Consider the following 27,152-nt stretch of genomic DNA (forward strand, 5'->3'; position numbering starts at 1 on the left):
TACAATCTTGTGGCGCTGCTGTTCCACTTTTTAGAGCAGAACCCGCTATTACAGGAAGAGCCGATCGGTGTCGTCTTTTAAACAACAAAAACGCGACAGAAGAGCAGCTTGCAGAACACGCTGCTTGAGCAGCTCTGTCAGTGGCTCAGGCATACCTCACCTTATTTAATGCCACAGAAAACAAAGGTGGGATTAAAAGGCCTTTGATGACTCATCTGCAACCCCATTAAAGAGTACTGTATCTTATAACCAAGTTCTGCCCTTAAATATAAAAGTCTCTCTCCAACTTCAGCAGCATCTCTCTGTACTCGTTCCACCTCCAGCAGAAACTGTGGCACATCCAGTCTCTGCATGGGCTGAACTGCAGACGTCGGGATGAAGGCAAGAGCCACGCTTAGCAAGTCCCAGGTGAAAAGACAGCTAAGAGCCTGGCAGCAGCCACAGTTTGGCAGGATCAACGCTACAACCAAGAATCCTTGTTACGACAGTGAGATGAACAGAGGCAGTGACACATCTGTTATTTGGAGGTGTATCTCTCACCTTGCAGACACACAACTAACTGGGATGAGCACCACGCGTGGGCTGGCATCATGAGAGGCAAATCTCAAATACTGAGACCAGCAGAGTGAAGTCAAACAACCCCTTCATTCCTCCTCCCCAAAGAGCAGCCTCTTGCTTCATCACTCGATTGCAAGTTTGCATCCGGTAAAAAACACAGACCATAGCTTAAGATTTTGATCCAGCAAGAGTGTGCAAAGAATCGTCCTTGCCCTTCCCAAACAGGGTAAGCAGGATTTAAACTTACAAAGTACTAGTGAACCATTACTTCTTATTCAATATGAACATGCCAATCAGGTTTGAACTGGATCAAAAGCCAGTACAAGGGTGTTGTTTTTTTTTTTTTTTGATTCCCCACCTCACATCCAGTTGTAGCTCACATCACATTCCGTTCTCATCTCGGCTGCTGGCAGCACAGCAACCTGACACTTCCAGACTCTGCGTTTGCTTGTGCTTAAACTAACTAAAGGTGGGAAGTGGCAGCAGCCACCCTGAACATGCAGTATTGACACTCACATTGAACAAGGCCACAGAACAACCACTCAGTCCCCTGAAATCAGAATAAGCTTCCCTAAAATAAAAAAAAATTAAATAACAACAGATTAAAAACATAGGTTAGGTGTCAAAACTGCCATCAGCTAATTACAAACAGCCAACTCAACTCCTACCTTGCCTATCAGCCAGTTTGCTGTTTGAAGGATGAGAGATAGGAAACATTTTCCAAGAACATACAAAAAAGGTATGTACAGATCTATTCAAAACGCAGTAAATAAGGTCTTAAGTGGTTCCGGGTTACTGTTGTCTCACATCTTCTAGAAATACACGTGGGTGATTAGAGAAATTTACTTGTCTATTCTACCAGCTTCCCACAGTACAACTGCAACCAGCACCCAACCCACCAGAGGGCTCTGCTGCAGTCTGTTAGACTCCCCTCCTCGGAAGTTTGGCAAAGATTAAAATAATTTAAAGAATAAACTGGCTTTTTGCTTCAGCCAGTAAGTCTTTAATTTAAAAAAAGGGAATTAAGAACTTGCCAGGATGCGTTCACACACCTGGCTGCTCTTCAATGAACCGTTACAGGCAAACAGCATTGCCGAAGGTCACATTTTGATGGTTTTAAGCAGAAACAGCAGCAGAACATTGTATTACAATCAAATCTAAAGAGGTGAATTGCAGTTGCTCTTGCTTCTGCCGTGTACTGTGAAACCAGCTAGAGACAAAGGAGACAGCAGCTGCCTCTCCTCTCCTCCCGAGCTTCCAACCGTGACAGTCCAAATTCAGAGGGTTCAAAGGAAGGTTTCCCTTCCAGCAGCTGCCTCTACCAGTGTCTCGAATCCATCAGCTCCGGGCGGAGGCTCAGCTTCTTCAGAGTTTCATACCCCACCACGATAACGATGGTGGAAGGAGTGGCCGAGATGATGCGGGCAGAGAGGCCTTTAGTCAGGCCCCAGGGACCTTCCTCCGCCATGAGCTGTTTGAAGGTGAGGATGATGGAGCTCTTGCCTTCCACCTGCAAAGCCAGAACAAACATTCACAGAGCTGCCAGACTTCATGCTGAGCTGCTCCGGGGTTCTGCTCCAACTGAAGACTCTAGAGACTACAGATCAGCCAGTCCAATAACCTTGATCTAGTCTCCAGAACTCCCTGAGGGGGCGGGCGGGGAAAAGAAGCAAGAAGTCCTAAAGAGGCAGCAGTAAGTGGGATTCTTAGACCTGTCTGCTCCTTCCTCCCATCTGCCCCCATCTAGAAGGGGCCGGATCAACACGACAGCTCGAGTCTCACGAAAACTGACACTGCTAGAGAAGCACCTCTCCTTTTCTGAAGGCTGCCACATCTGCCGGGGAACCTCATCTGAGCAGTCCACGTAGGCCAAGCCAGCCTTGCTACCCGAGCTGCCTCCTATTAATGCCGAGGGCAAATTAAGCAGCACGGTATCTAGGACAAAACAACCTACGAACAGAGAGAGAAGGGGAGCAGTTTACCTGAAGCCACAGAGATCAAAGAGCTGAGACCGAACCCCACCCCTGCGTCATGCTGTTGTTGCAGACAGACGTGCCAAGCAGGCTGAGCTCTTACCTGAACCCGAGCCCTGATGACATCCATGGGGTTGGTGAGCGTGGAAGCTGTTGCAGCTGCAAGTGGCCCCGATATAGCTTGCAGGAGGAGATGGGGACAGTCTTTAGGAGTCAAGCTAGAAAGCTGTTCTGGGAACGGGAGAGAGAAAGTAAAGTTTCAGACGAGCGGCTGCTCATCAGTTCCTTAACTGCTAATTTAGACTGATTTGCAGCGGGCAGAATCCCTGATTTACAACCTGTCACCTCCTCCCACAGCACGTCTAAGTAGTGCTTTCTACATCAACCAGAAAGTTAGCAAAGCACAGGGAGCAAGCCCGTAAACATCCCGGCAGCTCAGTGCTCCATCATACAGCCTCCGCTCGGCTCAAACACAGGCTCTCAGACCTGCTGGGCAAAAAGGGGAGAGTAAGCTTATATGTCCCCAAACCAGAGCATGGAAACATTCACCCCTCCTTTAAAAGGCAGGGGGGAAACCTTTAGACAAGGCTATCAGAAGTTGTCTGCAGAGATTCGCACAGATCCAGAAAGCTGTCACTGCCACCGAGCACACAAGAGATATCTTTACGTGGCGTCCCACTGTGGGATCTCTAAGGAGATAAGCGCTACGTACTGCTCATCCCAGGGATTTCCTCATTCTGCTCCTGCCACCTAGCAAACAGGATTTGAATCTCCCCCGCTTTTATTGGTTAAAGTTGTACGGAAGGCAGGCCAAAAGTCCCAGTTTCTTTGGATGATGTGGTGGTTGTGTCTATCTGGCAAGGGGGAAGGAAGCTGCTCTGTTCACGACCCGGAGCACTGATCTGAATCAGTGTACTTTGAGCCCCGAGGAAGGTTCAACGGCCCCTTCTGCTGCCAGCCGAGACCAGCACACTATCCAGGGAGAGAGGACTAGAAAAGGCAGCCAAACTAGAGATGCATTGACAGCTGGGGCTTACGTTTAGCATCACCTTGATTTCCACTGCAGAAGACTAGGAAGGAGAGCAAACATCTGAAAGAGGCAAGCTCCGTTCTCTCCATATCAACTGCCTTGTTCTTAGATGTCCGCTTTTGAACCTTTTTAGCATGGAAGTCTTACAATTAATACAGTGGATTTGGGCATTAAAGATTTTTGACGTGGAGAGCGAAAGGAGCGCTCTCAAAAAGTTCAGACTGGATCAACATCCCAAGCTGCTGTTGCCACTTAAATGCAGCACTGATGCGTAACCAATGCTCCCCATTGTTACCAGAATGCGCCCACTCTGAAAAACAAACCAGACATTCGAGACGCCTGTATTTTTAAAAGCAGGTGATTTCCAAGATATCCTTTAAGCCTAGTACAGTGAAATCTAAGCCTCTCATTATCATCACTTTTAGGCAGATTGCTATGAGGTAAATATTAGCCTAAAAACCACATGTAAAGCTGCACGACAGAAATCTAAAGGATTATCGGCAGGGAGGGAAGTAAATCTGAGCTGGCCAATATCTTTAGTATTTGGGAACACCCTGAGGATTACCAGAGCTGAACTAGGGAGAGAGAACATACTGTTAACTGTAGTTTTATATCACAAGGCTTTGTGCCAGTTTTAAAGCTACGGAAACTGAAGCACGATCTTAAGTCACAAAACCACAGAAGATCTGGCCTTTGTCTCTGCCTGTTGCCTGGTTTTGCTATGAGATTTGTGGCTCTGGAAGTCTTTTGGCCATATATGAGACTCCTGAGTCCACGTGAACTGAAAGACGAATTATACTTACACAGTGGCTTCAAAACTCTGCCCAATGCCAGACAACAGCCTTCCTCACTTCCACGCAGAAAGTAAGCATTACTTGGGATCAGCGGAAGAGAAAGTTAAAGCAGACAAGAGGGACTTGATGCGTCTAGAGCCACCTAGTTTTAAGTCCTCTAGCACTCATTCTTTAACTCTGTATTTAAAACAATGCTGCTCTCTTAAACTTCCACCCAACATCTGCAGAATTCATTTAAACTGGATACAGCTATTTGTTTCAAGACAGGTTCTGCTCCCTCTCTCTTCTTCTCAAAGAGAGAAAGCAAATCACGCTGGGTCCGCAGTTTCAGAATCGATCTGAGGGGCTTCTAGGTCTCCTGGGATAAGATACATTCATAGTCTCCTTTCACTTACCGGCATAGAAGTGGTAGAAGGGCCACCAGACTGCACTGTTGGGAATATAGGTGAGTAGCGAGGCCACGTAGCCCCTGTAGAAGCCTCTAAAGCCATCGGCCTTGAAAATCTGTACAATGATGTCCTTGGTTTGGCCAAAGACCAACATCCGCTTGCCATCTTGGTTCTGCACCTTAAACCTGCCCATGCTTTCCCCCCTCCTCTGCATCATGAGATGCTGGGAGATCACATCGATGGGCACCGTGATGCTCTGGGCCACCAGGGAGGCTGAGCCGCCTGCCACCAGAGACTTCACGGCGTTGTTGTTGTTGTACCGTGACACATACTTTCGAGTGAGCTCATACGTTGTCACATAGCACTGTCCAGAGATCAGGGTGAAAGTGTTGACCAAAAAGCCACGGTAGAGCCCAGCTGTCCCTTCTGTCCGCAGGATTTTCACAAAAGCATCAAAAGTCCCATTGTATAGGCTTTTGCCCTTCTGAACCTGCAACCGCGTCCGGATGAGCGTGAAAGGGTAAACGCTCACCCGGATCATCATAGTCATGCAAATCCCAAACACGTAGAATTTCCGTTTGTCCAGGTGCTCCCACTCAATGATGGGGATGTTGCGTTTGTCCTCCATGACGCCTCGGAGTGGGGTAGGAGAGGTGGTATGCCCCAGATCGCCCTCCAAAGTAGAGAGCAGATCCAGGCTCAGCCCTCCTATCTTGACCGACTAGACTGGAAGTGCCGGCATCTGAAACGAGAGACACTTTCAGTAGATGATGAAGCACCTACGTTAGCCAAAGCAGCCTACGTCACCTAACTTTGCCGATTTTCCTGAAGTACACAGAGAGCCCTTGCATAAACCATTCTGCCGGCAGAGCGGTGGGACCGTAACCTCAGGAAGCAGGGCCGTATCACGTGGTTGATGGCGGCACCTTCTGATGTCACCGTAGCTATTTGTTAAACACTAACAGCAGTCTGCACACATGGCAGTTCTCACCACCGTCCAGACTACTCTGCTGCAAAGCAAAGCTGGCCAGACTTTGCAAAGCACTTTGAGATCCACAGAGGAAGAACACTGCTCCAACAGCAAGCACTACCTTTTAACGAACACGCAGGAATACGGATCGTCAACCAAAGCAGCTTCTCCCCAGTTATTCCAGGTTTGTGATGCTCCTAGATGTCAGGATGTCACTTTTCAGTTCCAGGCTCTGTACAAAGAAGGAAGTGACAAGTCTCCATTTGTGTTCCCAGGCACAAATTAAGACATGTTTTTCTGGGCATTTCCATTTCAACCTTCCTAAAGCTGGAGGGTGATGCAAGCCAGGGAAGGGGGAAGAGAAGGTCGTGAAAAGAGGAGCAACAATGGGAGAACAAGGCAAATGCAAACAGCCACGTCGAGTCTCCATGTTGATGACCAAGACCCTGAAAAGAAAGGGTTAAAAACCACAGCCCATGGATCTCTCAGCTGAGCAGTGCCTAACTGCGCTTCTGAGCTAAGGCAAGCAAAGTTCATCCTCACTTCCAACACTGCATCATCGCTTCTGGTACGGTAACACTTAGAAACCGGTCATCCTTCCAATTCTGGCAGCATTCAGAGCACCAGGAACGGAGGGACGAGGAGGGGGGGGTCCTGGTTCAGCCGCCTCCGGCAGCAGACCCTTCCTGAGCCTGCCTCCTGCCCCTGACGCACTACCACTGCATCTCATCCCGCAGGCAGCCACGTCCCGGCAGTCACCAACAACTGCTTCCCCAGGACAAGACTCTCGGTAGTTCCACCCGCCTCCCTTTTGGCTGTAATTTGCTCTAACTTGGTGCATGATTAACCAAGCTTGGAATAAGCTAACCTCCTTGCAGGGCCAGGCATACACAAGCAAAAAGAGAAGAGCATCTCAAAGAATCAATCCAACGTGAAACTGATTATTTCACTGACCACAAGGACTTTCTTTCTGTATCAAAAAAAGCCTACGGGTCTTCAGGAATAACAGACTGCTGAATTTTTAGGAAGGGATTGACTGCAGCTGCATCACAGCTTATATTCCAGGCTCTGGCAAACGGGTATTCGAAGTCTGTGCACAGGCACAAGCTGAACTGTCGGAGAGCAGAGCAATACCAAGTAGCTCCACTTGCAAATGCAGAAACTGGAACAAGTGTGCCAAAACCAGAGATCTGAAAACAGATTCAGTTTGAATCTAGATCGAGTGAGACCTCAAATTCAACATGAGATGCAGTCAACACCATACCCCAATTTGGGGGCCATTTTACGTTACCAGTGTAACGCGGAAAGGCCATAGCACAAATGTCTCCAAATTGCAGGCTTCATGAAGAGAGCTCAGTCAAGAGCCATTTGGTTAGAAACGCAGTAACAAAATAACTGGCAATTATTTACCTCTGGCATGGAAAAGAAATTATGATTATGAAATTATGGCGGGGGGGGTTAGGGGGGTGCTATTAACAGACCATTTCATTGCCTATCTGCCAACAAAATATTTGCTTAACATCAGCAAACAGCCCTGCAGGCTGCCACGGCTCCTGCTGATGGACAGTGAAGTTAAAAATACCCAAGGGCATCCGGGTCCAACAGGGAGGGGGGGAAAACCCTATTTTACCTAGCACAAAGAAAACGACACTTCACTGTTACAGTCAATTGACTTGACAGATAACGCACAACAAATACCATGGCTTGTCTAAACAAAAGTTGTATTGCTTTAATTATAATTACTGTATTACTGGTTCACTAATACAGGCATAATTAGACAGCATAAAGCTTCCTGCACAGGAATTATCTGCACACAGCACCTATGAAAACATTACTTTGCTCTTGTTAGGAGTCCCACTAGCTTAATATTTAAAAAAATAAAATAAAATAAAATAAAGTCTAGCCAAGGCAATTTCCTGGTGAAGCCTGAGGGTTTAGTCCATGCTCCAGATTCCTCTGCCACCCAAAAACTGAACCATGTGTAACAGAGCTCCCCACGTGAAAGGTAAGGTGTATCTGCTAAGAAAAATCCTCATTGCTGCAATAAGGAAAACAAATACATAATAATAAAAAATGTACCCTTGATTTTTGTTTAGTTTTATGTACTATAGTGCTTTGTTTTTAGAATTTTAGCCATAACCTCCTTGAGGAAATAACTGTACTTTCTTTGGACTCTTACTAATAACTACTTTCATTCAGAACCTAAATTAGAAAGACAACATCACTTTAATCTCAGGGCCCGCAAGCAATCAAAACCATAAGTTCCTCCTGCGGGGAGGTGAAGAGGGACGGCATCCTGGCATCACCAGGGATGCTTCCATTTGACCACCACGGCCACAATTCTTGCTCTGCCAAGACGAGAGTTTTGCTCAGAGCCTTTATTCTTCCAGAAATTAAACCTAGGGCCTTGCTCAGAGCACTGAACCTGTCGCATCCAGTTTCAGTAACTCTTTGATGATCTTTCAAGTAATTTTGGGGAGATCGATATAAAAGTAATTGTTAAATCTCAAAAGAACTGACCTGCCCTCCAAAACGAAATACAAGTACATCAGCTTCCCTCCCGGGTCAGGGAGCCATTCTGTACTTCAACACTTGAACAGTTTCCGCGCCAAAACTACGATTCAATAGATCTATAGATGGTGACTCCTCACCATGAATAGAAAGCATTTCTTGAATTTCTGCCTAGAAATTAAAGCAGCGGATTACCAAGCAGACGGTACCTGCTTCTGCTCTCTTGCTAGTTTGTGGTATGACCTACAGGATACAGCTTCAGTTTTCTAAACACAGACCGCAACTTAGTATGAACCCCCCCGCCCCCCAATTTATCTCCTTTTTCATGCAGCCCCATCAATCTGTTCTCCAAACCGTTTTTGCTGCAGCTGCATCTAAATATGATTCTTTGGCAAATAAAGACAGGGTCTTTGTGTACCCCTGGCCAAGGATGCCTCCTGCTCAGCATACTAATGCCTTCGCACGACGGCCTGGGAACCATCCAGAAGCAGGCGGCGAGGCCGCCTTTCCAATCCCCAGCCGCTATACCCGGTTGCCTGTGGAGATCCTCTCAAGTGGGAAAGCACGAGATCAAACAAATCCACTACAAGTCTCTCAAATTTGAAGCCTTTTATCTGTGCCCCACTACGCCGAACCTGGTCTAAGTCGGCAGCTCTGTTTTCGAAGTCTTTACTGTTGCACTCCTTAAATTTACCCCAGGATGGAAGCGGATATAAAAACAGCCTCTGAACTGAAGATCTGCAGTTCCTCCGCGAGCAGCTGTCTCTCTGTAAACGATGAGGCAGAGACACTCTAAGGCCAGCACTTCCCAACACACCCACAGCCTCGCGCTGCCTTCCCCCCCACCTCCTGCAGGCAGGAGCTGGGCAGCCGGCGCAGCAAGCCGCCCCCCTACCTTATAGATAAAGCCATCAGCGCTTATGTTCGGCCAGACAAAAAAAAAATCCAACGTGCTCTAAAGGCGGCGAACGCGTGCAAAGTTTGGCACAGGACCCGCTCAAGGTCACTGAGCGGATTAGCAGTTGTGCAGACCAGAAGCCTTTCCCAGCACCCTGGTTTCAGGGCGCAGGGCATGTCCCCCCCCAGCTCTCCCCGACGCAGCTTTGCTTCCTGCAGCCCCGGAGGCTCAGGGCACCTCCATCCCCTTCCCCTGCGCTCCTCAATGGCGCAGCAGCCCCCCTCCTCAGCCAAGCGGGTCTCGCACCAAACCGCCCCCTCCAACCTCTCCCCGTGCTCCCCCTTCACCCCGGTTTCCCCGCACGCCCCCCCCCGAAGCACACCCCGCTTCAGCAGCCTGCCCCGGGTGCTCCCCATCACCCACCTGCCGCAGACCCCCACCGTCCCGCCCCACAGCCAGCGCCCCCCCCCCCCCTCCACCCCAGGCCCCCCAACCGCCCCTCAGCACCGGCCCCGAGCCGGGCCACCACCGTCCTGCCCCGCCGCCACTCGCCCAGGCCAGGCCTCCTCCTCCTCCTCCTCCTCCCGCCCCACAACCGAGCCCCCCGTTCCCGCACCGCAGCCTCCGGCCCCGGCCCCCGCCGCCCCCTTACCTCAGGCCGGCGGGCGGGAGGCCCCCGCCCCGCCCCGCCGCCCGCCGGTCCCGCCACCCCATGGCCGCTCTCCCGTCGGTGGCCGCCGGCCGGAAGTGAACGGCGGCAGCACGTCGGGGGCCTCGCGCGCCGCCCGAGCAATCAGCGCCCGAGCACCGGCGCCATCTTGGGGAAGGGCTGACGCCGCTCCGGAAGAGACCTCGCGCGCTTCCGGCCGCAGTAAAGAGGGCGGCCCGCCCGCCGTGCCCCGGGAAGACGATGAGGGGACGGAGCGCGCATGCGCGCATCAGGAGGCCTCGCCTGCGCCCTCACCTTAAAGGGCCAGCGCCGACTTACAGCTCTTAAAGGGCCAGCGGCCCTTAACCACTGGGTGCGACTCCTGTGTTTCCCGGGAAGAATTCACGTGCTGGCTGCTGGAAGGGAAGAGGGCACGGCGAGGGGGGGGAAAACAGCAGGAGTTCTGAAAGGAAGGGAGTGATGGGGGGTGTAAGAGGGCCATTTCCCCTTTCCTTGGAGGCTCCTCGCCCCTCGTTGCACGTGCAGACCTCGCACACCCCCACATTGCACGTGCACGCACGTTCCCCATACACGCTGCGCGTGCATGCATACCTCGCACCCTCGCACACCCCACGTTGCACATGACCGCGCATTCCCCGCACGTGTTGCACCTGTGCACACCTTGCACACCCTCGCCTTCCACGGGCACGCGCGTTCCACGAACATACAAACCCACGTTGCACGGATGCGCACACCCCCCCCTGCACGCGAGGCCGAGGGCCCTGGCGCTGCCCTCCTGGGGCGGCTCCTTGCACCCAGCAGCGCAACGTCGTGGCTTTTCCTTTTTAATAAAAAAAAAAAAAATCAAATGTACAAAGAGCAGGAAAATTTACAGCTGGTTCGTTGGAAAAAAGAAGGCTCGACTGACGTCATCCAAAAAAAGCCGCAGGGGCCAACCCCGGGGGGCAGCTGGTGAGAAGTTGGTGGGGGTCCACCACCATGGCTGTCCGGGGGTCAGGGTGATGTGGGGTCCCCCCCTGCCCAGCACCCGTGGTGGGGAGCGGGGTGGGGAGGCCTGGCAGCGCAGGGTGGGTGCCCGTGGGGTTGGCCCATGGAGCCCATCCGGCTCAGCTTTCCCCATTTTGGAGCTTCTATGGATCCCAGGGTTTTTTTTTTCCTGGGGTGACACCAGTGGCAGCATCCGCCGACTCCGCCCGTCCCCACCCCACGTCCTTGCCCCATGGCCACATCCTGCCCTCGGCCCCACGTCTTTGCGCCATGGCCACGGCCCTCCTCTGTGCCCACATCCTTTCCCTGTCCCCACGTCCTTCCCTCGCCCCCCGCTCTCTCCCCATCCCACCTCCTCGCCCCATCCCACCCCCTTGCTGCATCCCCTGCTGCTCCCAGGGGCCCATCCTACCTCGCTGCCCCTCGCTGCCGCCCCAAAATGTTACCTTATGTTAAAACACATGTATTAAATTAAAAAAAAAAAAAAAAAAAAGAAAAAAAACCTTCACATTCATATCACCCCCACACCCCACTCCTTCCCCACGGTCTCCCCGACCCGGTGGCGGCGTCACGCCGTGTCCCCCGCCGGGACGTGGAGACTGTTGTTATCCGCATCGATGTCCCCATCAAGCTGGAGGCAGCAAGCACGGGAGCTTTCCTCCTCCTCCTCCTCCTCGGTGGGGACTCCGGGTGCCGAGGGCTCTCCAGTCCCTCCATTGAGGGGTACCTTCTCCCGGTGCTGGGATGGGGGGCTGTGGGGCGCGCTGCATCCCCGCACCTTGCTCCTGGCTTTGAGCTGGTCGTGGTAGGCGAGGAGAGCCAGGCAGGCAGCAGCGGCCAGCGTCACGGCCAGCAGCACGGTGACGGTGACAAACTGGGGCCAGTAAGACCGGGGGCTGCCGGGGTCTGAGGACCCCCAGGCAAACCCCTCCTCAGCCACCTCATCCGGCTGGGGGGCCACCCCACTGGGGTCACGTAGCTGGTAGTGAGCCACGGTCCACGTGTAGCCGTTCTCAGTGGCCTGGCACTTGTAGGTGCCGGCAGTCCCCCGTTGCATGATGACCACCAGCGTCTGGTCAGGCAGCAGCGCCGTGGCCCCCCGGCCCCCCCGGCCGCCGGGCTGCTGCCAGCTGTAGGTAGCCAGGGCGGAGCGGCGGGGGCACGGCAGGCGAACCACGGCATTAAGCGGGGGGCTGAGCCCTGCGGGGTGCGGAGGGGGAGAGGCAGGGTGACGGAGTGCACCCCACGTGCCCCGTCCCACCCTCCAGTCCCCGTCCCGCCGCACCCCCGTCCCGTCCCGCCGCGCCCCCATACTCAACTCTCTGCGGCAGGATCCTCCTGTGCCCCCCAGGCTCGGGGCATGGCCGCGCTCCTGCGGTGGCACACGGCGGCTGGGCTCCCCGCCTCGATGTCCTGCAGCCACGCGCTCCTGCGGCCGGGAGAGTGGCATCAGCATCCCGGTCCCCTCTGCATCCCCCTTCCCATCCTCATCCCGCTGCCTCTCTGGCTCACTTGTCCTCGGCGGCGGCGGCGGCGGCACGGGTGGGCTGGCAGGAGCCCTTGAGGCTGTGCCAGGCGCAGTACGGGTCCCGCGCCAGCACGCACTCGGCGCAGCTCCGGTGCAGGCTGCAGTTGGCCAACGGGACTTGGAGGACACCACCGGAGTAACCCACGTAGAGGATGCCCTGGGGAGGGAGAGGCGCGGGGCTTGAGCCTCCCCCTGCCCCCCTGTGCTGGGCTTGGGGTGGGCTCTTGGGTCATCCCCATCCCCTACCTTTCCCGGAGCCAGCAGTAAGTTCTTCACCGGCTCTGGCGTCCCGAAGAGCTGGATGCTCTCCACGATGTGGGGATCCCCGGGCAGCTCCACCGCTTTGTGCAGGAAACCCTCCGCTGCGGGGACACAGGGGACAGCACCGGTGTTTTGGGGAGCCAAAGGAAGGGTAGGAGGGGTGACCAGGTGCCCTGTGCGTACCCCCACGTAAACTCACCCGTGGCCAGGAACATGACGCGGTAGGTGGCCCCCGAGACGCCACGAGTCTCGTCCACCGCTATGCGCGTGTACGTGACGTCCGTCTTCACCAGCAGCGGCCGCCCCTGGGTGGGTAACACCTTCCCGTCCATTAGGAAATGGTCCTTCATGAAGGTGAGGGCTTTGTCAGAGGAGGGACCCATGTAGCACTGCAGGGAGAGAGGAGTCAGTGCTGGCATGGGGAAACTGAGGCACAGGGAGAGGGGGGGACGGGACACACGCCACCAGGCTGCCCGTGACGGCATCAGTCGGGTGCAAAGGGACGCCCCCCCCCCTTTCCTATCCTGCTTGCGACACCACCACCGTCTCACCCCAGTGCGAGCACACAGGGCAAACTGGGACAGACGAACCCCTCCCCACGGGGACCAGCATCATCCTCCGGGAGGGCCTTGTCCCCCCGGGGGGCAGCACTCACGCTGCCGGGCCGGGGACTCATGTCGGGGCCGCCGTAGACCGTCCAGCGGGAGCTCTCCTTGTTCAGCTCCTTGTACTTGCCCTCGAAGACCTCCTCCAGAGCCTCCTGGCTGTAGGCACAGACGGCTGCGCTGCCCGCCCTGCCCGCCTGCCTGCAGGGACAGCAAGGTGGGCATGGGGAGGAGGTGGGTCCCCGGTGCACCCGCAGCACCCCTGGGTGCCGGGACTCACCACTGCGAGGTGAAGACGGCGTAGAAGTCGGCACCGCCATCGCGGCGGGGCAGGGCGAAGGCGTGATGGATGACGTTGAAGGGGAAGCGGCCGGGTTGCGAGCACACCAGCTGGGCCTTCAAGAACGTCGTCCACTTCTTCTGCAGCACCTTGTCCCCCCCGACATCGCTCTGCGGGAGCCGGGAGGGTGCTCAGCCCCCGGGTGACAGGAGCTGGTTACCCCCATCGTCCCCCGGTCATCGTCCTCCGTCACCGTCCCTGCACCCACCTTGCAGACGCGGGCCACCCGCGGCACCAGGAGCCGCTCGAAGAAATCAAACTCATCGGCCGTCTCCTCGAAGAAGAAGTAGACCTTGTCATCTCCAGGGATGCTGAAGGAGGCCACGAAGGCGGTGTCGGCTGTGGGGCACAGCCAGGGCAGGTGGGTGAGGAGCTGGAGTGAGGGGGGGGGGGGCTGCTGCAGGCACCCCCCGGCACGGGGAGGATGAGGGGGGCCGGGGGGTCTCTGCTTACCTGAAAGCCAGCGGAGGAAGGCGTCCGTCTTGAGCAGAGTCCGGCTGCCCAGCGAGCGGGAGATGATGGGCTCGTTGCCCTGGAAGTTGTTCATGGTGCCGGCGTAGAGCTCGCCGTCTGCTCGGGGACGGGTGGGGGTGAGCCATGCCAGGGACCACCCCCCCCCCCCCCCCGCCATCACCCTCCACTCCATCCCAGGGATGGGTGCCCACCCATGGGGGCCACTGGCCCCGTACTCACCCACCAGCAGGGCGGTGTAGGTGTGCTGGGGGTCAAAGGGGCACTGGCCCTTCCCATCCAGGAAAGGTTGTCCTCTGCTGCTGGACACCAGTGTGAAGTTCTCCAGTTGCTGTGGGAAAGGGGAGAAAAATCAGCCGATGGGGTTAAAACAGATCCCAAATCTGCAAGAAATGGCTGTGGACTCCCTCTGGCCCGTGGGGAAGCTGCGGTGCTCACCACGTGCTCAGCAAGTGGGGAAACTGAGGCAGGACAGGCTGCCTGGGTCACCTGAGGGAACTGGGACCCAAAATCAGGGGTGTACTACCTGCATCTGACCTGGGAGGTAAAAAGCCGCTGGCAGCCGTGGTTAGAAACGCCATGGGCTCCTTTAGCGCATGAAATGCAAAGATGCACCTCGGTGTGTGGGGGGGGCAGCACCCAGCACCCCACATCCCCCGGGACTTCCCACGATGCAATTAGCTCCGATCCCCCATCCCGCTCTGGCTCCTGGGCCAGTATTTTGTGGCTCTCACGGCAATGCCACAACATGTCCAGAGAGCCCCCCCTCGTCCCCGTCCTTGGCGGGGCAGGGGGGGGACACACACACTCACGATGTAGGTGCAGGCGGGGCTGAAGGCGTAGGTCCCGCAGACGTAGAGGTGGGTCTGGTTCAGGGCCACAAGGACCCGGATGAAGTTGAAGCACTCGGTCTGCGGGGGGACAAGAGCAGAGGTGGGGGCTGAGCAGCCCTGCAGCTCTGGGGGACCCCCCCAAGCCCCCCATGGTGCTGCCTCACTTCCCGGCTCTTCTTCTTAAAAGCACACTCGGAGGTTTTCTCGGCCGTGGGTCCCCACATTATCTGCGGAGAGAAGGGAGACAGTCCACAGCTGCTGAGGCAGGCCACGACCGCCCAGCCCGAGTGGGGAAACTGAGGCACAGCAGAGGGCACCACCCCAGCCTCCTCAAAAGCGGCCGCTGCTCACCGAAGCTTTGGCACTGATGCTGCCCGGGGTGCCGACGGTGAGGGCCAGCACTCGGTCACGCGCCCCCACATACAGCTCCTCCTCGCTCTCGTGCAGGAGGAAGATGTCGTAGTGGGAGACGTTGTCCTGGCTGAAATGGGTGAGGGTCCGTCGGGGGTCCCCTGGCAGGAGCGAAGGGGGATGACGGGGGCCAAGGGGACACACACACACACACACGTCCCACCGCCACCACCACCATCAACCCTGGACGGACGCGGCAGCAGCTGCCATTGCGGCTTCTGTCACCTCTCACATAGGAAACGGGGTGCATTGCTTCCCCCACGGCCCCCCATCGCTGTCCCCACTTCCCCTTCCAGGTCCCCACCTCCCCCTCAGCCCCTGTGGGTCCTGCCCCAAGAGCTGGATGTCCCCAAAGCTGCAAAACCCACGCACCCCTCGCCCTCGGACGCTGCTTTGCTGTCCTGTAAGAAACAGGGTGCATTTTTCCCTCTTAGGCTGCAGGCTCTGCCCGTGATGCTTTGGGGCCGCGGCCACGGGGCGATGCTCCGTTTGGGGGATGCACCGCCCCAGGGTGCCAGCCTCGGGGGGGGGGGGTGTGGGTGGGTTACAAGCCCCCCCACGGTGCCCTCAAGCACAGCTGGGGGCCGCAGGCTTCTTGTTTGCCCCCGCCAGCCACCGAAACCGGGAAAAAGAAAAGGGACGTTTTGCAATTCTCGGAACGGCTGCATGGGGAAGGGGAAGTTGCAGCGCGGGCAGGGGCCTCGGGGGGCACGGCCCTGCATGGGGGCACAGACCTCTCCTGCCTGCCCGAACGCCGCCGTCCCCCAGCACCCCCAAACCCCTTTCTTTGCTGCCCGCCGTTTGGCTGGACGCGCAGGCAGGACGCGGTGCCCTGTCCCGCCGAGGAGGCAGCTTTTTCTTCCATCCAGGGTGGCCCTGAGTAGATCCCCGGGTGCCTGGTGGGTGCCAAAATCACTCTGCTAGAGCTGGCACCCTGGGGTGCACCCGGCTCCCACTCCCAAAGGTGTTTGGGTGCCAACTAGCCTCATTACATCTGTCCTCGCAGCGGCCCCGTAGCCCTTTGCCCTGTCCTGCTGCCACCAGCACCCGTCCCCAGCCCCGTAGCTGCCGTCCCACTGCCCCAGCCCTGCGCGGGGCTAACGAGAGGGGTAACGAGACGGGGAGGCCGTGATGGAGAGCAGCCCGTGGGTCCCTGATGCTGGATGCTCAACCTTAGGGACGGATGCTCTCCCAAGCCGATGTCGTCCCCCCACAACCTGGCTTGTCCCCATCCCCTCCTCAGCCATTTTGCTCTCTTGGTGTCGTACTCACCGCTGGGGAAGGCGACGCGGGGCAGGGGCTCGGCACAGAGCACGGCGGCTGGCATCACCACACCGCAGAGCAGGCAGAAGGCAGCTGCGGGCATGGCGGGGGGCGGCAGGGATGTACCCCTCGAGGGTCCCAGCACCATCCCTGCGGGAAAGGCGAGGGTTAGGGCAAGCGCTGCCGGGGCTGGGTGTCACCAAGCGGAAATGAGAGGGGGGAAGCCAGCAGCACCCAGTATGGGGGGGGCCGTGGGGCCCTGGCGCCTCAAGCTGCGTGCGGTCCCCGAACACAGGCGAGAGCTTCCCGCTGCCGCCGTGGCACAGGCAGAGACGTCCCCACACCCTGCCGGGCTCCCTGCACCGGGACCCCCCTGGCACAGGGGTGTCCAGAGGCTCCTGCCTTTGCCCCCGCAGAGCCCCACAGTGCCCATCCCCGTCAGGGATTCCCCCGTGCAGCTCCATCAGTGGCTGGAGGATCCACAAAATTCAGGGACGGGACGGGACGGGACACCCCCCTCTTGCAGCGCTTTTTTGCACCTTTTCCCAGAAGCAATGGGGAAAGAGCAATGTCTCAAGAACCGTGTGGTCCCCGGGACCCGTTGTGGGCGGCCACCGTGTCCCCAGCATTACCTCTCCGGCGGGCGAGGACAGAGCTGGCTCACCTTCGCCCCTGGAGCGTCGGCACCCGGCAGGCGCCTGGCCCCAGGGGGCTGCGGCCAGAAGACCCCCAAGGCTCCATGCCCGGTGCCCGGCCAAGATCTGGCCGCGCTGCCAGGCTCCCAGCCCGGCTCGTGGCAGGGCTCGCTGTGGCCCAGCCCAGCCCAGCGTGGCCCCGCTGGGGACTGCGGGAACCAGAAAGTCCTGCTGGAAGAGGACGAGCCTCAGCAGGTTGGGGCAGCGGGCGCCTGCTCCCGCCTCGCCTGCGTTGCACCCATGCGGGGAGGGCAGCAAAGCCTGGCGGAGGGAGCCGGGATGGGAGCCGGGGTGCTCTGCTCCTCTGACTGGGGCGCCCAGGGGGTGACGTGGGGGGGAAATGGCGTGCCCGGATGCCTGGGTTCCCTTCCTGGCTTTGGGAAAATCTTTAGGGTGAGAGCAAAGCAACGTCGTTTCTCCTGTTGACTGTGAGGATCAACAGTGGGTCTGAGCATCGCCCCCACCAACAGCTCCATGAGGCTGAGCATCGCCCCCCACAAACAGCTCCGTGGGGCTGAGCATCGCCCCCCACAAACAGCTCCGTGGGGCTGAGCATCACTCCCACAAACAGCCCTGTGGGGCTGAGCATCGCCCCCCACAAAGAGCCCCGTGAGGCTGAGCATCGCCCCCCACAAAGAGCCCCGTGGGGCTGAGCATCGCACCCACAAACAGCTCCGTGGGGCTGAGCATCACTCCCACAAACAGCCCTGTGGGGCTGAGCATTGCCCCCCACAAACAGCCCCGTGGGGCTGAGCATCGCCCCCCACAAACAGCCCCATGAGGCTGAGCATCGCACCCACAAACAGCTCCGTGGGGCTCAGCATCATTCCCACAAACAGCCCCGTGGGGCTGAGCATTGTACCCACAAACAGCCCCGTGGGGCTGAGCATCGCACCCACAAAGAGCCCCATGAGGCTGAGCATCGCACCCCCAAAGAGCCCGTAGCCGTCCCGGCAGCCAGGCTCCCTCCAGGCTCCATCCTCCACCCCAGGCTGCTCTGGGACAGCTGTGGGTGAGAAACCCATCGACGCCAAAGCCCTGGGGTACCCCCAACACCATAGCCACATCTGAGGTACCCCAATATCCCGCTCCAGAGAAGGCTGAGGAGCATTCTGCCCTGTCGAGGCCTCCTTACCTGCCTCCCCCGGTGCCACCATCCGCCCGCAGGGACACCAAGCCCCGGGAGGGCAGCGCTCTCCCTGCCACCTTGCTTGGCCGGGACAGAAAGCTCCTTGTAAGCGCAGAAACTAGGTTACTCTGCCCCGGATTTCCCACTTGGCGAAGGGTTGGCTGAGAAACGGGGCTTGCACGGAGGCTTGGACCGGCCGCATTGTTCTGCCCTGGGCCGGAGCCACCGGGGCCAGTGGAGGGGGAGGAGGGATGGGAAAGGGAGCAGAGGCTCCTCTGCGAGGCTGAAGGCTCAGGGGGACTGTGGCGGGGCTGGGGAAAGCCCCCAGAGAGTCTTCCTCCGGCATGAGGCAGCTCTGATGCAGAGTGTGAAGCGAGAGCAGCCTCAAGGCTGCTCCAGCGGCGTGGGGAGCCAAAGCTCCGTCACAGCCCTGTCCCTCCTCCTGTCTGGGTCCCCATGCCAAAGCGATCTGGGGACATGCTGGGCGGGGGGCCGTTACAGCCTCCCTGCATAGGATTTGGCACGTGGAAGCGAGTGTCACCGAGGGCCTCTCAACGCTGGGGTGGTTTAGTTTTCCCTGGTGTTTTCGGGTTCACCACGGCCGTGGCTCCATGGGACTTGGTCCCCTGTCCCACCCTCTCTCCAGGTTCCCTCCAAGCCAGGGAATATTATGCTGCCAATAAACACGCATCCTCCTTGCAAAGAGCCGTTTAACCGGCCCTGGGACAGAGCCAGACCCAGCCCATGCGCTCAGCAAGGGGAGATGTGAAGCTGGTGGCCACATCAGCACTGATCTCCTGGCTGCCAAGACTTTCCCCGTGCCTCAGTTTCCCCAGCAGCTGGGAACTGGGGTCCCCCCGCAGCAGGGAAGGCTGTGGTCCTTCTCTGCCGCTGGACCCCAAGCCCCTGCCCATGTACCCCCCCAGGAGCATCCCTGTGGCATGGGGAGTGGAGGGATGTTTCCAACACCCAGGCAGCAGTCAGGGGCTGGGAGAGCCCGGCTCAGACTCGGGGAGGCTTCTTTGACCCCCCCCCCCCCGACCTGGAGCAGGAGGGGGTGTGGGGGAGATGGAAAGCAAGGGAGGAGGGGGGGGATGCAGCAAGAATATGGGAGGATGCAGGGGAGGAATTTGGGGGGCGCAGGGGGAGATAGGGAAGGGATTCAAGAGGTGGGGAATGCAAAGGGCAGGATGCAAAGGGGGACAGATGTGGAGTAGTGCAGGAGAGAGACAGGAGGATCCACAGGAGGGAATTGGGGGGTAGAGATGTGGAGGGATGCGAAGGAGATAAGGGAGGAAGAAAGGGAGACATGGGAGGGGCGCAAAGGCAAGGATTCAGGGTGGGGGAGGCAGGGAAGCTCTCCCTGGGGTTGGGACCTCAGCCCCTTTGTCACTGCCCGGCAGCGTCAGAGCTGTCTGGGGGGGTCCCCAAAGCCCGTCCCCACCATGGCGGCTGCCCCCAGCCCCGGCTCTGCCTCACCCCCCGGAGGAGCATCCCCAGTCCGTCCCCAGCCCGGTTTCGGTCCCGGTGCGGTGGTACCGACCTGTGGCAGCACCCGCGCCCGGGCGGCCGGGAAGGCCTGGCGGGACCAGCATCCCTGCAGGGCCACCGGATCCTGCTCCCGTCGCCATGGCTGCGGCTTACCTCGGCCGGCTCCGGCTGGCCTCACCCCCACACGCAGCCACACACGGACACACAGACGAGCTCGACAGATGGACACACGGCTGCGCACCCTGCGCTCATGCATAGGCACGGCCGGGCACACGCCGGCATGCACGCTGGCACCGGCACGCACAGACCTACACACACGTGCACACATGCATGAATGTGCACCCAGACGCACGCGCACCCCCCCACACCCCCCCCCCCGCCACAGATGAGGACACACACGCAGGCACAGACACCCCTGTGCACCCACGTGCACACAGCGGCGCACCCACACGTGTCTCGTCCGACACCTCTCTTGACACGTTCCTGTGCCTCCATAACTACATCGTGTCCCTTCACCCCGTCTTTGCTCCCCCCTATTTGCACCATCTCCCTGCACCCCCATCTCTGCATCCCTGTATCTGTACTGCATCCCTGCGCTCCATCTCTGCACCCCCATATCCACACCGCATCCCTGCATCCCTGTCCCTGCACCCCCATCTCTGCACCCCCATATCCACACCGCATCCCTGCGCCCCCATCCCTGCACTCCATCTCTGCACCCCCATGTCCACACTGCATCCCCGTCCCTGCACCCCCATCTCTGCACCCCCATATCCACACCGCATCCCTGCACCCCCATCCCTGCACTCCATCTCTGCACCCCCATATCCACACCGCATCCCTGCACCCCCATCCCTGCACTCCATCTCTGCACCCCCATATCCACACCGCATCCCTGCACCCCCATCCCTGCACTCCATCTCTGCACCCCCATATCCACACTGCATCCCTGCACCCCCATCCCTGCACTCCATCTCTGCACCCCCATGTCCATACTGTATCCATGCACCCCCATCTCTGCACCCCCATGTCCACACCGCATCCCTGCACCCCATCTCTGCACCCCCATATCCACACTGCATCCCCACACCCCCATCTCTACACCCCCATCTCTGCACCCCCATATCCACACCGCATCCCTGCACCCCCATCCCTGCACTCCATCTCTGCACCCCCATGTCCACACCGCATCCCTGCACCCCCATCTCTGCACCCCCATATCCACACCACATCCCCACACCCCCATCCCTGCACCCCCATCTCTGCACCCCCATATCCACACTGCATCCCTCTACCCCCACCTCTGCACCCCATATCCACACCGCATCCCTGCGCCCCCACCTCTGCACCCCTGTCTCAGCCCCCCCCCCCCCCCCCCCCCCCCCCCGTCCCAAATGAGCCACGCTGGCTCTGGCTGCCCGCGCTACCTGGCTTTGGGGGGTCCCAGGAGGGGGTTCGGGGCCCCGCCGTGGCACCACCAGCAGCTGCCAGGATCCGGTCCCGAGCAGGCCACACGTATCCCCACACTGCCACAGCACCCACAGCACCCAATTTTGGTTGATGGCGCTCCCCCCCTTGAAACTTCCCTTGCGGGGAAGCCTGGCCCAACTGGCGCTGGCAGATCCCACTTCTCCTTTGGGACCTGCGCTCCTTCCCCTTCCCGGCCGTGTGGGAGCGGGGTGCCCCGAGCCCCGAAACAGGATCCCCCGCCATCGCTGCTTCCTCCCTCTGCAACCGCCTTCCCCGCATGACCTCAGGCGAGTCCTTTGTCCCCAGCCTGCAATTGCACAACCACCCATGAGGCACCCAGGAAAGGTTGCCAGCCCTGCTGCTTTGCACAAGCTGGGGTGCCAATATCGACACCCCCAAAAGCAGTGAGCCGGGAACGGCCCGTCCAGGGGCCCCTTTCCACCCCATGCTGGGGGTACCTGCCCTGCCCAGGGCTGGGGAGCGGACCCCCGTGCCCCCTTGGCTGCTCCCCCCTTTCTGCTGCCCCGGTTCCCACGGGGCTCCGGAGGTCGGGAGCCTTTGCCTGGGAGTCGTAAGGAGCTTGTGCCTCGTGCCTGCGCTGGAGGCTTAGCCGAAGCCTGCTGTGGGGAGGCAGAGCTGCCCTGGCCCCCCTCTCACCCCAAGGGTTGAGCTACAGCCCCCCACTCCTGTCTGGTCCCCCCAAGGGTGCCCTGCAGGTGTCCCATGATGTGCAGCACCTTGGGGTGCAACCTTGGGGGGTGACAGCGGGCACAAGCTCGCATCTTAAACCACCCTTAGGATTAGTGGGGTGGCCTGACCTTAATCCCCCTGGGCACGCAGGAGCCTGGAGGGGGCCTGCGTGGGGCTCGCAGGGCCCCCAGCACCCGCTCAGCCATGCCCCGGCCCAGTAAACCCCGGTGGCTGCCAGATGTCGGGGTCAGTCCTGGCTCTACCCCATCCCAGTGATTGCTCCAAGGCTCCCTTGTGCTGGATTTTTCCCCCAAAAAGCCTGATGGTCCCCAGCATGTGCCCCCCCCGTGTTTGTTTGCCGTGCCCAAACCCCGGTGCTCCCACCCGGCCGTTCACCCTAGGGTGCCTCTGCAGAGACCCTGACGCTCGGTGCACGGGTGAGTGAGGCCAGGTCATGGCCCCCTCCTCTGGGCTCCCATTTCCCTCCTGCCAGCCCCCCGGGGGAGCCAGGGCCAGGCTCAGCCCTGCGGGACTGCAGGAGGAGCTGGAGAAATCCAGCTCCGACTCAGTGCCGGCGTTCTGTCACCGGCCCTCTTGTGCATGGTCCTCATCGGCTGTGTGAGGTCCCCGTGGGCCATACATGCTCCCTGTGGGCCGTGCAAGGTCCACATGGGCTGTGCAAGGTCCCCATAGGGGTGTGCAAGGTCCCCACAGGGGTGTGCAAGGTCCCCATAGGGGTGTGCAAGGTCCACACAGGGCTGTGTAAGGTCCCCATGGGCTGTACACGGTCCCCATGGGGCCATGCAAGGTCCCCGTGGGGCTATGCAAGGTCCCCGTGGGCTGTGCAAGGTCCCCATGGGGCTGTGCAGGGACCTCACAGGTCGTGCCGAGCCGTGGGGCACCTAGGGTGGCGAAGGGGCACAGAGGAACATCGCCAGGTCAGCCCTTCCCTGGCGTGCCCCAGCCCTGCCGTGCCAGGACGCCTGGGTGCCGTGGGGGGACATGGGGAGGACCCATGACATTTCCCCTTAGCCTCCTGACCCGATTTCTTCCCGCGGTGTGGCTGGGCAGGAGCACGAGGTCCCAGCAGCGTGGCTGGCTTCCCCCTGCCATTCACTAAACCTCCTCTATTTTGGGCACAACCTCATGACTTTCGGGGCCCGGCGGTGCAGGGCTCGGGGTCAGGCCGGATTGCCACCTCAGGGCCAGACGCGGCACAGAGGGGACACGCTGCAGCTCCTTGGCATTGCTGGCTGTGCGGGGTACCTGTCCCGGCATTGCGGCGCCGGCATCCCTGAGCTGGCAGAGAGACAGGGGGCAAATGGGACACAGAGCCGGTTTGTCCCCTGCCACCCTGCGAGCACCCACGTCTGAGATCCCCCACTGTAACCTCCCCTCCTGGGAGGGGAGATGGGTGCCTTGCTGGGTCCCCACAAGCCAGCCCGAAGCTGGAAGGTGACAGCCATGCCCCGGAGACCCCTTGGCAGCCCCTGCCCTCGCAAGGCTCAGCCCTGCTTGCACCCAGGTCTGGGGTGACGTGACCCCGCGTGGCTGGGGGGACCCAGGCATCCGAGCACTGGGGCAGGGGTACCCCCAGGATGGGCACCCCGGGCACCTACCTGGCTGTGCCTGCGCCCCGGCCGCCCGCCCGTGCTCCCTCACATCGCAGCTCCCCAGCGCTGTGCCCGGTAAAGCCGATTACGCGCCGGCTTTATGGCTCTCTCCTTCTCCCCGGCATCTCCTCCCGCCTCGCTCCAGTGCCTGGCACGGCCCCGGGGCGGGGGGGTAGGGGGGTCCCCTTGGCGGGGTGCCGGGGCCATCCCCACGGTAGGAGCAAACCTGCACTCAGGGGCTCACTCAGGTTCTGCATCCCGCTCCCCGCCCCAGTCCATCCCACCCAGGGGAATGTCTGCTCCCCAAAACCCCAGGGGGAGGAAATCTCAGAGCCCTCTCCCCAAATTCCATCGCCTCCCCGTCAGCCCCTCTCTGCATCACTGCCGGCTCCGGGGGGGGCTCCTGGCCCCGTAAGGACCCCAGCTGCCCCAGCCCTCAGCATCCCACCCCGGGCACCCCCCTGGGTCAGTCAGGGTGCACGGGGCCACCCTGCTTTCCCCCTATCCATGGTAGGACGCTGAGCCCCAACCCTGGCTGCGGGGCTAAAAGAGATCCCCCTCCCCGGGCCAAGAGGGAGCGCCAGGCTGGGGTGCAGCCAGGTGCCCCCCCCAATCCCTCCCCAGGACAGCAATGACGACAGCACACGGGGTGGGAAGGGTTTGGCTGTATTCATTCTGGAAGGAAATACAGGCAGTAATACAGAAGCTTTGCAAGCACAGATACATACGCGGTCTCACCAGATCCCGCCGGAGCAGGGGGGCTTGTGCCGGGGACCTGATCCTGCCCCCAGGCTGCGCTCGAGGCAGGGGGTGCTGCGGGCGTTCCCCAATCGAGGCAAAAAGCTGAAATCTCTGTCAACGGCTGGATGGACCCTTGCAGAGAGGCGAGCTGCCCGTGCCGGACCCCAAAATCCCCCTCACTCAAATAAAAAAACCTTCTTCTGCCTTCCTGGCAAACCAGCCCTATCCTGGGCTAAGCATCCTTGGCCTCATCCTGCCCTGAAACGGGCTCCTGAGCTCCTGCCACCGGAGAAGAGCCCAACTAACCGCAGCTGAGAAAAACAGGGGTGAACCCCACTGGATGCAGCAGCCCCCAAAGAGGGGGTCCAAGGGGGTCCCACTGGATCCGAGCCCGTGGGACTGAGGTCCATCACCCCATCTGCCAAATCCATCTGGTCCCGGGATGCAGCTCCGGTGGGTTTTCACTTCCCCTACTCCATCTACTCTGGATGCCGTGCGGGGTCCCGCGGAGCTCCCAGCCCCGCTCCGGAGTGGCCCCCGCCTCGGCTAAGGCACAACTCGGCTGCTTAAAAAAAAAGAAAACCCAAAGGGCAAGAGGTGCCTCGGATGGGAAATACAGTACGTGGAGCGACGGGAGCGCAGGCGGGCAAGGGGCTGGGAAGGAGGGTAATGCCCGCGTGGCCGCGGAGAGACGTGGGGCATCGCCCGCAAGCTGCCAGGAGCCCCCCCTGCGGCAGCACGGCAGTGACGTAAAAAAGAAACAAACAAACAAAAAAATGAAACAAAAAAAAAAAAGAAAAAGAAAAAGGGAATTTTGGGTTCGGATCCAAAAAACAAACAAAAAAAAAGGGTTGCAAAGGCGCTGTGCTCTGCTTGAGACAGCAACCCTCCATGGCACGTGCCCACCAGCGCAGTCCGGGATGATCTGCAACAGCATCGGGGCTTCTCAGCTCAGCCTCTGCCCCAGCACCTCTGCGGATCCGGCCCTGCCGCGGCGCAGCGCCCGATGCAGGCAGGAGCGCGCAGCTCTGACAGGGATGGCTTTGCTTCTCCCAGTCCTATATAAAAAGCTTTGGCCAAAAAGATATAATCTAGATAGCTATTAAACTACAATCTCTTCCTGCATGGCTGTTCGGTAAACACAATTCCTTGGTGTCTTTGGCTGAAGTTTTAAAAAAAATGTTGAAGCTGAAAAGCTTTTTTTTGTTTGGTTTTTTTTTATAGAAATAGATTTTTTCTTTACAAAAAAAAAAATCAAAGCATCTTTTAGCATTTTTAATATATATATATATATAAAATTCCTGCTATAGAAAACAAAAAAAACCCACCCTTGGTTTTTGATATCGTTTTTTTAAAGGAAAAAAAAAAATTCTTTTGCTTTGGGAAAAAAAAACTAGCTCGAGATGGCCAGGAAACACAGGAATGGTGCCACGGAGTTACATGATGCTGCAGTTTTGCACAGCCTGAGCCTGGGAGGAAGAAAGAAAAAGAAGAAAATTAAAAATAACCCAATCTTACTATCCCTTTGCTCTGGCTGCGAAGGAGGCAGCAACGTCCAAGCCGGACCCTCTGGATGCCCACGGTGCCCGGACCGTGTGCGCCCCTGGCTCTCGTCCGCCCTGGCCCTTGGGGTACAACGAATACCGCTTGGCTGGGGTATTTATAGCACTGAGGTCAGAAATTTGGGAATTAGCGGAAATATATGGGGGTAATAACATTGACTAATATTGAGGGTATTAATATTCAAGTGCTGAAATATTCATGTTGCCAGCAGGAATAACGCTGGGCAGTGGTGGAATGAGAGCCGCGGAGGATGAGGGATGCTCCGGGGCTGCCCCGGGGGCCGAGCATGGGATGGGGTTGGGAGACGCTACGGCCACATCCTTTTCCAATCCCTCTCAGACTCCGCGTTCCCCTTACGAAGAGGCTTGCGCAAGCCTGGAGGTGCTCGAGGCAAGAGGAAGAGCAGCAGAGAGGAGGAGAGGAAGGAGGGGAAGGGACCCCCACAGCACTGCCTCGTTGAGAAAGGATGATGCAGGGACAGGGGAAAGATCCAGCGGCACAGGGACAGCCCGGATCCGGGGTCTGGAAACTGCACTAACCTGCCTACGGGGGCTGGAGCTCCCCAGGAGGTAGGTCCTAGTCACCAGGCTGTCCCCAAGGCCGATGCTGCCAGAGTCACCGATGCTGCGGTAGCTGCGGGTGACGGTCACGCTGGAAGTGGACGAGCCCGAGGACACGGTGTTGATACCGGTGTTCTGGTTGCCCGACTTCTCGGCCGGCTGACCGCACGTGCCGCAGACCACCGTGCGCGAGCGGAGGTTGTATTCACCGGGGTCCCCAGAGCCACTGCAGCTACCCTAGATGGGGAGGGGGGGGGGACACACAGACAAAACGACCTTGAGCACCCGCCCGAGCACCTTCTGCGTTGAGCACCCTGCCCTGAGGACTGCGGCAGCACCGGTGTCACCCGGGAGGGCTTAGTCTTCAAAGAGGGTCTGCGCTCCACCCCCCCTCTCCATCACGTGGTTTAAAAATAATAAATTATTATTATTATATTTATAATGCCAAATTACTGGGGCTGGCACACTGCAGATGGGTGAACTGTGCCTGCTGCCCTGTCCTTGCACCCTGGGCTCGCAGCACACAGCAGACATCTGAACCGTGCTTCTCTTCTGCTTATCTGAGAGCATCCTCTTCCTCGCTGCCCGGGAGAGCGCAAGCTGACTGCTTTCCAACGGGAAATTCGCTCTTGGAAAGGATTCAGCCCCCAGACGAATGGGCAGCACTGGTCCACAGGAGCTTGGCTCCTCCATCCAGGGATAATCGAT

At 58.7% G+C, this 27,152-nt stretch overlaps 3 protein-coding genes across 3 annotated transcripts in view; all 3 read right to left on the reverse strand.

Moving 5' to 3' along the window:
• Window positions 1-916: 916 nt before the first annotated feature.
• On the reverse strand, window positions 917-9,811 carry SLC25A44 (solute carrier family 25 member 44). Its single transcript, XM_050912370.1, has 5 exons — window positions 9,776-9,811; window positions 5,836-5,946; window positions 4,751-5,486; window positions 2,635-2,762; window positions 917-2,068 (listed from the first exon to the last, which is right to left on the reverse strand). The coding sequence occupies exons 3-5, from the start codon at window positions 5,370-5,372 to the stop codon at window positions 1,877-1,879; spliced, it is 942 nt and encodes a 313-aa protein (XP_050768327.1). The 5' UTR covers window positions 5,373-5,486; window positions 5,836-5,946; window positions 9,776-9,811; the 3' UTR covers window positions 917-1,876.
• A 1,533-nt stretch (window positions 9,812-11,344) lies between these two features.
• On the reverse strand, window positions 11,345-18,098 carry SEMA4A (semaphorin 4A). The gene is given in 21 exon segments (XM_050912381.1): window positions 11,345-11,980; window positions 12,100-12,209; window positions 12,293-12,465; window positions 12,555-12,670; window positions 12,769-12,958; window positions 13,225-13,375; window positions 13,455-13,624; window positions 13,723-13,853; window positions 13,968-14,084; window positions 14,208-14,316; window positions 14,798-14,896; window positions 14,983-15,045; window positions 15,170-15,330; window positions 16,502-16,642; window positions 17,125-17,149; window positions 17,151-17,332; window positions 17,335-17,500; window positions 17,502-17,528; window positions 17,530-17,586; window positions 17,589-17,691; window positions 18,058-18,098. Coding segments are annotated over 21 exon segments (2,964 nt in total). The 3' UTR covers window positions 11,345-11,348.
• A 6,132-nt stretch (window positions 18,099-24,230) lies between these two features.
• Window positions 24,231-27,152, reverse strand: part of LMNA (lamin A/C) — a 47,695-nt gene continuing 44,773 nt past the window's right edge. The window contains exons 12-13 of the mRNA XM_050912244.1: window positions 26,424-26,681; window positions 24,231-25,790 (exon numbers count right to left, since the gene is read on the reverse strand). Coding sequence (XP_050768201.1) covers window positions 25,758-25,790; window positions 26,424-26,681 — 291 coding nt within the window. The 3' untranslated portion in view covers window positions 24,231-25,757. The remainder of the gene's footprint in view (window positions 25,791-26,423; window positions 26,682-27,152) is intronic.

Source organism: Gymnogyps californianus, chromosome 29, assembly GCF_018139145.2.
Source record: "Gymnogyps californianus isolate 813 chromosome 29, ASM1813914v2, whole genome shotgun sequence".
Taxonomy (NCBI): Eukaryota; Metazoa; Chordata; class Aves; order Accipitriformes; family Cathartidae; genus Gymnogyps; species Gymnogyps californianus.

Bases quoted from the DNA above. Each gene is read 5' to 3' on its own strand.
- SLC25A44 (XM_050912370.1), bottom strand. From the start codon at position 5,372: ATGGAGGACAAACGCAACATCCCCATCATTGAGTGGGAGCACCTGGAC. The intron at 2,763-4,750 runs GTAAGTGAAAGG...TCCCGTTCCCAG, and splicing joins CTTCTACCACTTCTATGCCG to AACAGCTTTCTAGCTTGACT. The intron at 2,069-2,634 runs GTAAGAGCTCAG...CTGGCTTTGCAG, and splicing joins TCATCAGGGCTCGGGTTCAG to GTGGAAGGCAAGAGCTCCAT.